The sequence below is a fragment of the Ostrea edulis genome, chromosome 9 (assembly GCF_947568905.1).
Source record: "Ostrea edulis chromosome 9, xbOstEdul1.1, whole genome shotgun sequence".
NCBI lineage: Eukaryota > Metazoa > Mollusca > Bivalvia > Ostreida > Ostreidae > Ostrea > Ostrea edulis.
This window is the reverse complement of record NC_079172.1, coordinates 62,256,289-62,271,699: the sequence shown is the minus strand read 5'-3', so window position 1 is coordinate 62,271,699 and position 15,411 is coordinate 62,256,289. Positions and strand designations below refer to the sequence as shown.

At 36.5% G+C, this 15,411-nt stretch overlaps 1 protein-coding gene across 2 annotated transcripts in view; it reads right to left on the bottom strand.

Annotated features, from left to right (window-relative positions):
* Positions 1 to 2,606: 2,606 nt before the first annotated feature.
* LOC125657558 (putative glycerol kinase 5) overlaps positions 2,607 to 15,411 on the bottom strand; it is a 35,679-nt gene continuing 22,874 nt past the window's right edge. For both annotated transcript variants that reach the window (XM_056149838.1, XM_056149839.1), the window contains 6 exons: positions 13,546 to 13,650; positions 12,822 to 12,872; positions 10,891 to 10,934; positions 9,309 to 9,472; positions 8,531 to 8,667; positions 2,607 to 5,335 (listed from right to left, as the gene is read on the bottom strand). In XM_056149838.1, the coding sequence (XP_056005813.1) occupies positions 5,190 to 5,335; positions 8,531 to 8,667; positions 9,309 to 9,472; positions 10,891 to 10,934; positions 12,822 to 12,872; positions 13,546 to 13,650 (647 nt within the window). In that variant the 3' untranslated portion in view covers positions 2,607 to 5,189. The remainder of the gene's footprint in view (positions 5,336 to 8,530; positions 8,668 to 9,308; positions 9,473 to 10,890; positions 10,935 to 12,821; positions 12,873 to 13,545; positions 13,651 to 15,411) is intronic.

The window sequence follows — 15,411 nt, the reverse complement described above, 5'->3', positions numbered from 1 at the left end:
AAAGTAGGTCATGGTGGCGTACATTTTGAATTTCGCAGGTGATTATTATTAAATGGATTTTGATGCATATCTTGGACACTTTTGAGCCTATGATCATCAAAAGTTGTCAGTTGATGGATCATGGGACCTTGAAGTGCCTCATGTGAAAAGTATGTCACCATGACCTACTTTCTGAATTTTATGGCTAATAATTTATGAATACATTTTAGATTGTTATTTCAGATACCGAGAGGTTTAGAATCATCAAACCTTGGAAGTCGATGCGTCTAGAGGCCTCGAAACATATTTATAATTAAAAAAAGCAGGTCACAGTGACCTACTTTTTGAATTTTGAAGGCATTAAAATTTCACATTTTCAATTTTAGATGCATATTTTGGACACTATGAAAGCTAGAATCATCAAACTTTGTCAGTTGATGCATTTTGAGTCTTCATAGTTTGTTGACCAAACAGTGGGTCACCGTGACCTACTTTTGGAATTTGACGGCTATATTTTAATATTTCGGATACTATTTGACTTTCAATTATCAAACTTTGTCAGTTGATGCATGTTAAGTCTTCAGAGTGTGTTGACTAAAAAGTAGGTCACCGTGACCTATTTTTGGATTTTGACGACTATATTTGAATATTTCAGATACTGTTTGACTTACAATCATCAAACTTTGTCAGTTGATGCATCTTGAGTCTTTGGAGTGTGTCGACCAAAAAAGAGGTCACTGTGGCCTTCTTTTGGAATTTGATGGCTATACATTGTATTTGAATACTATTTGACTTGTCAGTTGATGCATCTTGAGTCTTCAGTGTGTCAACTAAAAGTAGGTCACCGTGATTAGTTCTATGCCTGATTAGTTCCTATACCCGACTAGTAGTAGTTACCCTATATGATATTGTTGGTTATGTGCAGATACCCGATGGGTGTGGTCATTATGACCATGCCCATCGGGTATCTGAACATAATCAACAATATTATATGGGGTAAGTGACTTGTACCATAGTTTACTAGTATTCATTATATTTTATTATAGCTTTCGGAAGCGCGGTCGCCTGTTTACAATATGATGCCAATTGTTATGTCTTTACATTACACTTTGAACACCATATATTTCGATCATAATGACTTTCTATCACTGAAAAATGTATGTTCATTAATTGTTTTTAAAAAGCCGTTTTTAAAGTGCATATGAATGTTTGGACTGTTGGTTTTGGTATTTTTATTTTAATACATATTTTGACTAAATTGGCTGGAAAAACGTTTACATGTATATACAGTAGATTTTTTTTAAAAAATGGTGAAACCATAAGAGAAAATAAAAAGAATTGTAAGATGCGAAACCATAAGAGAAACACAAGTCTGATTCACTCTGTCCGCTATACAAGTTTATCTCTCAAACGCGTTCTTATCATGTGACTGGGTCTTTTATAAAACTCTTTATAAATGATACCCGTATTTCTACTTACACGTGTTTCTCGACTTGAGGAGAATATGGAACTAGAAAGTCTTTGGGACGAGACCATTGACAATATTATCTTGTATCAAGGTTTAAGTGAGATTCAGTGCGAATATCTATAATGTATTTGGAGAACTTAGTCTGAGTCAGTTATCCGTGTTTGATATGTGCAATTTTGATCTGAAGGAACTTCATACAGTGGACAGTGATGTTGTTTTGTTTTTGTTTTTTCGAGAATGTGGGCGGGGTTTGAAGAAAAGTGTGGGTTATGTACAGATAACCCACACTTTTAACAAAAGAAAGCACGCCAAGCTATGGTACAAGTTCCTATACCCGATTACTTCCTACATCCTATTAGTTCCTATACACAGTCTTCACGAAAAAACTTTGTGAAGCACAGGCCCTTCGGGTTTCCCAGTTTAATAATTTTGCAAGCCCGGACAATATTTCACAGGCCCAACATGTTTTTTTCTAATTTAACCACTTGTCATTTGCAATGTGTTACATGCTGATTTTGTTCTACTGTAGAAAAATACAGGTCAAGGTGATCATAATTAGAGAACAACTGACATCAAAAGGATTATCTTATTTTATTTTTAAACAAGTCATATTAATCTCGCAGACAAATCAGCAGCTCATGTTCTACTTTGTTTTGTATACACCATGTACAAAACATTTTGTTTTCTCAAGAATCAAATCTTAGCCAATTTGGCCTACCCTCAGTTCAATGGGGCATGAATTTTTGTTCTCTTTTCTCTTCGTACAACCATTTTTATTTGCATCTGATGGTTGTGATTGCGAAATACGCTTGGGAGGTTTGGAATTTCCCGGACGAGCCCCCTCCCTATACTTCAGAAAAGGCTTTAATATCTGTAATATATACAGAACATATATAAGAAAACATTTACAGGCCCGCTGGACTCCTGGGTTAAATATTTTTAGAAGCCCGATCCCAATTTTACTGGCTTCGGGCCACTGATTAACGTCGAAGACTGTATGCATGATTAGTTCAACAAGACATATTCTGCTGCAGTTGGTTTGAGTCAGAGTGTACTGGTTACATGAACCAAGCAAGATAGGGAACATCTCGCTCCTTGAATACTGGAACTTTCCCTCAAATCCTACCTCTCAGGAAAATGTTTTATAAAAACAAAAGCATTCAGAGTGATTGACTTTATTTACTACGTAATTCTAATGTTACAATGACTTGCGAATGTGATGAAGCTTGAAATAGCATTTTAACGATAGTACCAGTAAGGCCAAGTAAAATTAATTAGTAGATTATCATTCAAACTTCACAAAAGAATGGGGCAGGTGGGAGGATTTTATTTTTTATTTTTCGCCATGGTATTCTTGACCTCGAAAATGCCTTCTCTCATTGAGAAAAGGCTTTATAAATCACAATTACATGTGCATTTGGGTTTCTAAAAGGCAAAGTGAAACAAGGTACGATACCGGACCGGACATAAAAATATCCGGAAATCGTAATTTTGAAAAATAAAAAAAATCGGGGCACGGCGATTTTCGAGGGGCGGGCGGGAATGATAATCAACTAATTAATTTTACTTGGCCTAATCACTAGCTACTGCATGTTGATACATTGTAATCCCGGGACAAAATTCATAAATCACAGCTATACGTCTTCAAATCTCTCTCTCAAGACGACAAAACCTTTATTAGCGAGGACATTCTCACAACATCTAGGAGAGAATACACAGGTATATATTATTGTAAAGGCAATAATAATAATGTACAGCCTCTCTAATTTTGCCTGGCTAGAATTTTTTTTATTTAATGATATCAAAATATTCCGAATTATTCGATATTGCAGATAACCCTAACCCCCCCTTCCTCTAAAATTATGTCAGTACACTGTTTACATGTTCAGGTATTCTATTCATAATGAAGCACTCTGTTCATAATGAAGTACATTATAAATGAATGACAGCAAGGACTTTCCCTGTGAATATAAACACCACTGACCTCTATGCACTGAGAGCTTGAGGTTTATGCTTTCGTTAATCTCACCTGGTCTTTATTGAAGGTAATATCGCATCTTCATGATTATGAATTGTATATTTAAGGCTAATACATTGCCTTTCCATATACAAAAAAAAAAAATCAGTTCTGTAACTTTATTTAAAATGATACACATTTTCATACATTACTCTTAACAATAGTGATGTCTGGTAGTTCCAAACACAATTCAAACTAACTAAAGGTCAAGGACCAGACTAACTAATGGTCAAAAGGTCATGGATCAAACTATTGAAGGTCATAAATCAAACTAACAAAAGGTCAAGGACCTGACTAATGAAAGGTCATGGATCAGATGAAACTAAAGGTCAAAGATCAAACTGCAGTAAAAGCACTCTCAAGAGGTCGGAAACTCTTATTGACAGATACACGACAAAGTGTAATATCATATTTCCCCCCTACCACCTAAAAAAATTTCAGTGATGGTGCAGAATTGTTACAATGCTTCACTATGCAAAACAAAATACATTTACTTATTTAAATATATTGATAACATGCCACAACAACCACATTTTGAGTACATGTGCAGGTTTCTGCACAAAGGGCTAAAAATTCAAATTAGGTTCATCCTCCTTGATATATTGCTAAATCCATAGGTACATGTAAGCTTTAAGTCTACAAAGTAGGTAAATGGAAGCTGGTCTTTAAAAAAAATCATATTATGGCACATTCTGGTTTCATACATGAAATGAGAGCAGCAATGATTGAGTGGACCCCTGCCAATTAATGTAGCACATGTCGAGTACATGTTCATGAAAATATCTTTATTCTCTTTCAATGGCACAGACAATAATTTGAAATCTACACACAGAATCACAGAGTTTTTGGCACTTCAGTCTCCATGATGTCGTGACTTTATGTTGAAAATCTTAATACAACAATATTTTTTACCTTTAATATCATATACAGAAAGCTTGCACCTGTAAATGTATATCATGACATACCAATGTATAAATATAAAACAAAATAATTAAATATTCAGCAGGGTGGGTCATATAGTAAACAATTGACACATCTGTATAAAAATATAACATTTTTTTCACTGAATACAAACTTTATAAACTCAACAAATTGTAAAATGATCAGTATGATCAGTACTTTCAACATCAAATTCCGTTTTCTTTTTATAAACAATCAACACAGGTCATCAAGAACCATAAATCCAGATCTCAAGGATTTTATTTTCAGGTAGTTTCTGACACATAATGAATGCCATATGTAACTCAATTGGCTGTTGGAAATATTTAGCAGATTTTTTCGAAACCAGATTTAGATATCTGCTCTCTTTGTTTTGTTTTGGTGAATTCTCATAAAACTATAATTCATATGAATGGAAATACTGGCAGTTTACCTTGACAATTTTTCATCATCTGCCAAAAAGTCTAACATTTAATATGTGCCATAATACCCTAACCCAATATACATAATCCATAATTATGTAACCAATAATATCTCTACCGCTTGTAAAAATTTGTTGACAACATTGATCTTATGAAAATACAGCTCCCAGAAGATTTTCAGAAGTGAAGAAATGTTTCTAATTTTCAGCTGAAGCATAGCAACATACATGTGTACACTTCCTGTGTCAATGTTGTAAGCTGTTCCACTTCCTGTATTGATGATCTAAGCTGTTCCACTTCCTGTACTGATGTTTCACTTCCTGTATTGATGTTCTAAGCGGTATCGTTCCCGTGATCGATGTTGTTAGCTGTACCACTCCCGGGATCGATGCACTGCCTTTTCCCACTGAACAAATCTACCCTTGTAGGTTGACCATACGTCTTTGTCAGCTACAAAGACAGTTTCCGATTCCCGGATATCTCTCAATTCCGACTTGTTCTTCCAAATGCCTATATCAAGACATGGAAACGAATTAGAACTATACATTTACATGTATGTGTTGCATACTGAAAGTCATTCAATGATATCGTGCATGCATGCTTTTATTTTTTCAAGCTTTTACATACGTTATTTTAGATTTCCTGTGTCATCATACTTTACCCATAACAATAATGAATATCAAATTATTTAATAATCATTGTAAATATACAACAGCAGGGCCCTGGGCCACAATGCTTATCTCATCGTCGGAAACCCACGGTTGATTACGATGGACCCACGGGTGATGGAGAGAGGAACGAAGCGTAATCAACCGTGGGTTTCTGACGATGTGCTTATCTCTACATCATGTTACTCTTAAAGAGGTAAAAAAATATATATAACCAGATTCCTACACTTATAGTCTGAGACAGAGGTTTTGATTGGACAATTGCACGCACTATTTTGTTCTGACAAATACCCACAGTATCTAGTGTGTTGTCCTAAATAGATGATTTTCAGAGATTTCACAAAACTTTTAAATTCCTGCTGTGTCCACACCATCAGAGCTAGGGATCTTATAAAACTAGAGATTGTTTTCATGAAAAACAAATAGCTCGATCCCAAATTGGAAGTGCTCCAAATGAAATCTCCTTCCCTTAATGTACTGCATGGTATGGAGGAGAAAGGATGAGCAGGAACAGAGACTTTATGAACTTCGATAAGCCACATAGGAGAAGTGTTCACAAGCTATTTTACACCCTCCATCCCTCTTAGATCCACTATAACTTTTAGGAAAATAATTGGATCCTCCTGTCCCGACATTATTGACATCTACAAATGGCAATGAAGCATTGTACAAAGTTTTAATTCTATCCAATAAGCCATATAGTAGGAGAAGTGTTCAATGACTGTGTGACAGACGGACGGACAGTACAAAAACAATATGTCACTCCCTGAAAGAGGGGAGACATAACTAGTACATGTAATGAGGAAATCTGCATCAACAGCCTATTATGATGCTTCAGGTAGGGTCAAAGTTTAATGAAGCCATCCCTGCCCCCGATGTATTCTAGACTCAGCAGATCCAGTCCAACTCCTAATGTTATTTGTACTCAGTAAACCCAGTCCCACCCAAATTTATTCTAAACTCATCAGACCCAGCCCTATCCCTAATGTATTCTAGACTTAATGGACCCAGCCCCGCCCCTAATATATTCTAGAATCAGCAGATCCACCCTCACCCCCAATATACTCTAGACTCTTGAGTCTCAGCTGACCCAGCCCGCACCCAATGTATTCTAGACTCACGGGACCCAGCCCCATGCACCTCGAATGTATTCTAAACTCAATGGACATAGCCCCGCCCCCTGAATTCTAGATTCAGCCCCATCCCCAATTTATTCTTGAGACATGTTCGTGGCTATGGTATATTTTTTCTAGTCATTCTCGGGGCTCGAAATTAACATATGCCCGTCAGTCTGGTAGACTGACTGACAATTGCACCAGTCAGTCCGATGTGACTGGTCAATTTTCCAAACCGTCATTTTGGAAAATATACTTATGGAATCTAAAACACACATTTTGCATTCCTCTGTAGATATCAGATGAACCCGATTAGTAAATATAAATCTCACATAAGCGTTACAATATTGTCTGTAGAATATGCATATCTAGTTGAATTCCATTATTATACCCCCCGCAACAAGTTGTGGGGGGGTATACTGGAATCGGGTTGTCCGTCCGTCTGTAGACGCAATGGTTTCCGGGCTCTAAAGCATTATCCTTTCCACCTACCATCACCATATCATATATATAGACTACCCATGGGATGAAGATGTTCCCTATCGATTTTGGGGTCAAAAGGTCAAAGGTCAAGCGCACTGGACATCGAAGTAGTAATATGGTTTCCGGGGTCTAAAGTGTTATCCTTTCCACCTACAGTCACCATATCATACATATGGACTACCCATGGGATGAAGATGTTCCCTATTGATTTTGGGGTCAAAAGGTCAAAGGTCAAGCGCACTGGACATCGAAGTAGCAATATGGTTTCCAGGCTCTAAAGCATTATCCTTTCCACCTACAGTCACCATATCATACATATGGACTACCCATGGGATGAAGATGTTCTCTATCGATTTTGGGGTCAAAAGGTCAAAGGTCACGTGCACTGGACATCGAAGTAGCAATATGGTTCGGTTTGTCATGCCATTTGTTTTTTACACTCAGAAAAGAGGTAGTTTATACCTATTACCAACACCCTTTGGGAGATTTGGGTAAGCGAAGGGTATTCTTAGTGAGCATTGCTCACAGGACCTCTTGTTTCATTTTAATATGTTCATTAATAGCGAAATAAGTTTAATCATTTCTGAAAAACTGGTGGACTGGTAAATTTTTCTGAAGACTGGTTGAAATTATACCCTGTCAGTCCGGCTGGAATGGTGACATAAAAAGTTAGTTTCAAGCCCTAATTCTATAGAATCAGACTGAGCTGTAAACAAGCTGTTAATTGTTATTATGGGAAAAGCCAATGATACACATCTATCTGTATCAATCCCTGTTTGTTAACATTGATTAAATGTAGATTTCAGGAATGTTAACATCTTGAACGACACAAGCTTTAGTCAAAGACTATTTAATTAGCAGAACTTTTCAGCAGATTGAACATTTGGTTTTCTTGATCAGATGCGAAGCAGACACAGTAACCTGATTCAGCACACACAGCAGAATAATGCAGGAGGTGGAGTTACAGCAGACAATATGGGCGGAGTTAAAATGTCAATCAGGATTAACAATACAACCTGGTACCTTTCCCAGCACAATGTAAAAGTCTTTTGACAGCAAAATTAAGGTTGTTTGAATAAAATTTAAGTTCAAATTCAACAGCATACTTTCATTTTAATGAATGAACTTTTTTTCCATCATACAATCATGTACATCTTATGCTATTCAATATGCTTTTCAACATACATTTTTGTAGAATGTGCTTACCAAATTTCACTGGTTTCCATGATTTCCCTCGTTCTTATCTACATGAATACTGACAATTTGAAAATTATACCATTGACTGACATTGTGAAAATTACACCGTTTGTACAAACTAGCCTGAAAATTACAACCTACATGAATAAACCATTCTACAAACTAACCTGAACATTTACATGACCTTTATATTGCTATTGAGGAGGTAGCCATGCAACTATTATACACTCATTAAGGCCTACCTTTGGCTAGCCCAGCTAAGAATGCTGCCCCGAGACTCGTCATATTGGCCCGTTGCTTGGCCCGATCAATTGTCTGATTGGTGAAATCAGCTATAAGCTGCATGAGAAAGTCATTATTGCACACTCCCCCATCTGCCCTGGAATAGAGATGTCACGCAATTCATTCTAGTGCAATAATTTTGTTAATATGAAAAAATGGTTGAACATGAATAACCTTTTAGAGGTATATTTAGGTGAATATATGTGTTCTGTTCTTACAAAAAAGGTAATGATACCTTTATAGTAGAGATCTGATGAATATATGTAAATATATATTGGAAATGTTGTTATATAAGATAATCATATACTGAATATTCATGAGTGATGTTTCATAGATTTTATAAGATAATCTTTTACTGAATATTCATGAGTGATGTTTCATAGGTTTTATAAGATAATCATATACTGAATATTCATGAATGATGTTTCATAGGTTTTATAAGATAATCATATACTGAATATTCATGAGTGATACGTTTAATATGCGCTGTCTGCATGTCTAAATAAATCACTGTGTAAGCAAAGTCCAGCTTGATGACATGGACATATTAAGTTTAATTAGAAAAAAAACCATGTCAGAAAGCCTTAAATAAAATGTCGTAGGTCATTATACAGCTATTTCTACCACAAATCTGGGAGTCTACTATTCTGAGGGGCAAATATTCCCAGAGTGTACAAAAAGCAACACTGAGATTTCTAAAATTGAAACACTATCTGACTGAATTCTAAAATAATCTACCTGATGTGGGACAGAGGAATCTTCGTCTCAGACAAAATGGTTTCATAGAGTATTTTGACCCTGAAGGCTAAATTTTCTAAGAGCGCCCGTACTATGTGGCCCTTCGTTGTGGTGGGTTTGAGGCCTATCAAGGTAGTTACAGCTTTATCATCATTAATAGGAGCCTGAAAAAGCAACAGTAAGATACGAAAAATGACAACGACAGTGTCACCTCCTAAATGTATTTCTATGTACATGATTGTATGCATGTATAAGGTACTAGTCATCCGTATGTAACAGGAATGCAACGGATCAGACCGGCATTTGAACCCGGGCCCTCAGAATTTCCAGTCAGGTGCTCTACCAACTGAGCTATCTGGCCACTGGTGATTGAACCTGTCTGATTGCTACATTCCCCCTCCTTAAATGTCCTCATGCCTTAAATGTAACAGGGATAAAATGCAACAGATCAGAGCAGGATTTGAACCCGGGCCCCCTGAAACTCTGTCAGGTGATCTACCAACTGAGCCGACTGGTCACCAACAACCGTACCTGGCTGACCGCTACAGTGCACTCCTTCCTCCTTAAATGTCTTAGCCCTCGAAGACATAACCCAGATTTATTATTTTTTTTTTTTGCCTCTGGCAGGACTTAATTTCACCAAATGTAACCGGAAGGAAGAAAATGCAATGGACCAGACTGGAACCCAAACCCAGGCAGCCTGAATCTCTAGTCAGGTGCTTTACCAACTGAGCCATCTGGCTACCAGTGATCAAATCCAGCTGACCACTACATTCCTCCCTCCTTAATTTGTCTTCATCCTTGAAGACACAACCCAGATTTTTTTTTTTTTTTTGCCCCTGGTAGGACTTTCACCTGCAAGTCTAGGGGGGGGGGGGGGTCAACAGCATCAAATGTAACAGGGAGAAAATGCAATGGACCAGACCAGCATTCGAAACCAGCCCCCCCCCCCCCTCAATTGAATTTCTAGTAAGGTGTTCTACCAACTGAGCTATCTAGCCACTGGCGATCGAACAAGGATGACCACTACACATACATAACACACAGAATGATATATGTATAGTATTTTTATGTCTACTTATGAAAGGTTTTTAAAGATCCACATAAACTGCTTATAAAATCTGTATTTTGTTTATTGCCCACTATAATTATATTTTGAAGTTAAATTACCTATAGTGCTGTATATGTATATCACATTTTATTCATGAGAACATTCTCAGAAATTTAGGGGTACCTGGAAAATGTGAAATAAAGCCTACTAAAACAAAATGGTGGTGGGGGTGGATACAGGTTTCGTTTTGATTATTTTTTGCATTTTACATGTAACCAAAATTTATTTCTCACAAATAAACTTTGAAACATAGAAGAATTATAAATAATGATTTGCAAGTTACAAATCTACGTCTCGTGAATAAATACATCATTGTATCCACACAAAAATAAGTACTCGGAAATAAAAGCAATCAATAGTAATCATGCATAATTATACAGAAATATATATAATATCTATTGCTGGTCTGTACAGTGTATATCTCAAAATTCCCATACGAGATTATGTGCAATTGTTTAAAACACTTCCTACCTGTAAGCCGCTGAATGCCCCGACGAAATACACACCATCACTATCTACAAATAAACATACGTCTACCTTTAGATGCATTACGAAACAACACATTAATATAATATTCATATCTACACTTTAATTATTTACAAAGGACTTCTGAACCCTGCTCATAATACTACTTGCCATCAACTGTTCGAAGGTCGACTTTGAATAATTTTTATTTCACATTATCTCACCACAGGACGCATTACGGAAGCTTCACTTATACCTCTGTCAACGCTTGGAACCATGTGGAAATTTAATCACATTATATAACAATCATTTTCGCTTTAATTCCCTTTAAAGTTCTGCCAACAAGTGATAAATTAGGCTCTTTTCAAAGTTTGCACCATTTAGCCATCTGTCTTTTCTTTTCCAAGTTTTATCATATATTTAGAGCCTCTTTTGTTTACATCAAATTTCCACCACGTGAATGTCCTACATTCATACATGTATTACAAAGTAGTTGTAAAGTCAGGGTCAGAAAACAGCGATTTTAAACAATTAACAGGATTGATTGCACCAGAAGCATTTCATACTCAAAATGAGTAATATTTAGGGCAATACATAAATGATGCAAACTTTTACAAGATTCCTGTAGACAGAGGGGTAGAGAATGGTGATTTCAGTCAGATTCCAGGAAAGCGGTAAATTGAGTACTGCCGCCTGCCGACTCATCAGATTTCGCACACCACCATCAGAAACAAGAGTACTGCAAACAGTACAACATATGCCCATTAGATTGATTAAATATTGTTTTACGTCCCTCTAGAGAAAATTTCACTCATATGGAGATGTCACCATAGCCGGTGAAGGGCTGCAAACTTTAGGCCTATGCTCAGCACTTATGGCCTTTGAGCAGGGAGGGATCTTTACGTGTCACACCTGCTCGGACACAGGACCTCGGGTTTTTTTTTGTCTCATCCAAAGGAATGCCCATTTAGTCGCCTCTTATGACAAAAAGGGGGTACCGAGGACCTATTCTAACCTGGATCCCCATGGGGTCATACGCCCATTAGACAATCATTGCAATATCTGTATCCATGATGAGAAAAAATCCAGAAAACTCTTAACTCTAAAGTAGATCAAGGTGCACCAATCAAGTTGAAATGTGAACTGATTATGTATTTTTCTGAAAGGGAGTTTCTGACAAAATTTCAGGGCAATATCTGCATTCATAATGGAAAAAAATCTGGAAAACAAAAACAAGGTTTTTCTACTAAGTGATACTACAACCTTTGACCTTGAGAAACTATAGGCATCCTCTGCTCTGCATAAGGTGTATGCAAACTCCCCATTGAGGCCTCATTACACCATCTACGTATAGACCTCTCCCATGTGATGCAGTACAATAGACAGATTTGTATATGGTGACTCCGCAATTATCACGTGGGCAAATAACACGAAAGAAGTAGTTTGTAATTAAAGCTTGAAAATATTGACATTAAGAGCATTAATATAAAAATATGGATTTTATTTTAAACATAAAATGATCAAAAGATCAATAAAAAGTAGGGAGATTCTGTTAAAATTATAAAGTAATGAACTTATCACAATGTGACGACCTGTAGCTTATTACAATGTCCCCGGTAACTTAAAACAATGTGACCTGTCACTTATTACAATGTGATGACCTGTAACTTATTCCAATGTGATGTCCTGTAACTTATTACAATGTGATGACCTGTAACTTATTACAATGTGACAACCTGTAACTTATTACAATGTGACGACCTGTAACTTATTACAATGTGACCTGTAACTTATTACAATAAGACGACCTGTAACTTATTACAATGTGACATGTAACTTATTACAATGTGACAACCTGTAACTTATTACAATGTGACGACCTGTAACATTACAATGTGACGACCTGTAACATTACAATGTGACGACCTGTAACCTACCTGGAACACTTTGTGCTATCTTGGCTGTATCACCTATGTCATCAACAAAACCTGTAAAAATGAAAATGAGTATACAAATACTTTCATGACTTAAAATTGATTAAATATGAAATTTTTCTCCTGAAGTCTGAACATTTTTTAAACTGTAACTTATTACAATGCAATAACCTGTAACTTATTACAATGTGACCTGTAACATATTACGATGTGACAACCTGTAACATATTACGATGTGACAACCTGTAACTTATTACAATGTGACAACCTGTAACTTATTACAATAAGACCTGTAACTTATTACATAAGATCTTATTACATAAGATTGATGTTTGAGATATACTTGGCTGAGTTCAGTGGAAAGTCCCTCCATGGTTATAATAATTCTGTCTTTAGTTTTCCTGTTGAAATGATCTCTCTCGTTCCCCTTACCTCCCTCTGTGTCAATGATCTCTCTCCTTCCCTTCCCCTTACCTCCCTCTGTGTCAATAATCTCTCTCCTTCCCTTCCCCTTACCTCCCTCTGTGTCAATGATCTCTCTCCTTCCCCTTACCTCCCTCTGTGTCAATGATCCCTCTCCTTCCCTTCCCCTTACCTCCCTCTGTGTCTGACTCAATAATCTCTCTCCTCCTCTTCCCCTTACCTCCCTCTGTGTCAATGATCTCTCTCCTTCCCTTCCCCTTACCTCCCTCTGTGTCAATGATCTCTCTGATTCGCTTCCCCTTACCTAGTGATTTGGCCCATTCCATGATTGACCCTGTATCTGTTATACTCCCCTCTGCCACAAACGTTTTCTCATTCCCAATCTTCCAGCCTACTATCGGGTAGAGACCTGAAAGACATGATACATTCATCAATGCTAAGTGTGACTATCTCTGTAGTCTTACAGACCCTGAAACGTGCTACTACACCAGTTGCACGGTACGGTTCGGTACGCTTTATGAACGGTACGGTTCGTTTTCTGAACGGTACGGTTCGTTTCTTGAACGGTACGGTTCGTTTCTTGCACGGTACGGTACGCTTCTTGAACGGTACGGTTCGCTTCTTGCACGGTACGGTTTGCTAAAAATAGCTGCACGCTTTGTGAACGGTTTGCACGTTTTATTAATGAGGTGGGCGTGGCCTGAACGCTTTGACTTCGTATAAATTGTACGTTTCGATAGTTTGTTTTCACTCGATCGGTCTTATTCGGCTCTTTGATTATCGGCTGCAAAATTTGTGGTTGTGTTAGAATGTGCACATGGGGAAATGAGACGTTATTTTTGATTGCTTCGATGGAATAATTCCATACCATATTGATAACGTACATAAAAGTTATGAATAAAAGTTTTTAGAATTTGCTTAAGTCTAAGTCTTAATGGTTGTTATTATGTTTCAATTTGTTTTTCATTTCTCATCAGACATTTATTAATTTACGATTTTATAAAAAGTTGTTACATGAACTGCTCCCCGACATGGGCGTGCGTAAGTGTAAAAACAAAGCGTATTAAGTTTCCGGATATAAATTACAGTGCCTAAATTGGAAAAGTTTTTAAGAAGAAGTGAGTTTTGTTTTGAATACACTAAAGTCGCAAATGACACAATGATTATTTTCTGCACTTCACATTTATTGTGATTTATCATCGGCATTATGAAAGATCCAGGATATCTGCACGTGAAGTTTGTACGTCCTTTTTTGTCAGCATTCAGTCATTCATAATTAATAATGTTAGATATCTGTTGCATTTGTCTTTGAATCAAATAAAATGATGATAATACATATAATATATATTCCTATCCTTTATCACGCAAAGTCCGATTTTCATTTCCCTGACTTTATTTTTGATCACTGAAAATTGAATTTAAAAAAATTAACAGAAAAGTAAGGCAAGTGTGTAGTTTGCAATAAAAATGTTTCATATACCTTTTCTATATATTGTTGAAATACTTGAAAATGCTGAAATGAATAATTTTTTGCGGCCGATTTGATGCTTTGCATCAATTTAACTTGTTTACATTCTTTTACACATGTATGTATCTATTTATTTCTCTGTCGATGTAATTAAAAATTGTTTATTAGTGTATATAATAAATCCGCCAATCTACATCTATCTATATGGGTCGTTATCAATGTAGAAGAGAAAAAGATATGTCAAAATTATTGCTAATAAAGTAATGAAAATATTACAGTGTAGAACGTGACAATTTTTCTAATCGGTCTAGAAATTTCTCATATGATTCAGACACTGTACGTAGGAAAGTACATATTGAATACATTAACGCTACAAATATCAATTTCATCTTCTTACGGCAAGCCCTGTGCCATACGTGTAGTAGCATTATCAGGGACGTCGACGTCCCTGATTATATGAAGAAATTAAATAGGCTACTTGTAAGTACTATTACAGTATTGTAGTTAACTTCACCCTTGAATTTAAAAGAATTGATTGAAACAGAAATTCCATTAGAACAACGAAATGCCCCTTGGTTCACTCTTTAAAAGTCTGCAAGTGAAATATACATCCACAGTACACAGGACTGGCTGCAGAAGCATGCATGCAAAATCCGTGCAGTGATCTGACGTCTATTTCTGTTAACAGTTCACAGTATAAAA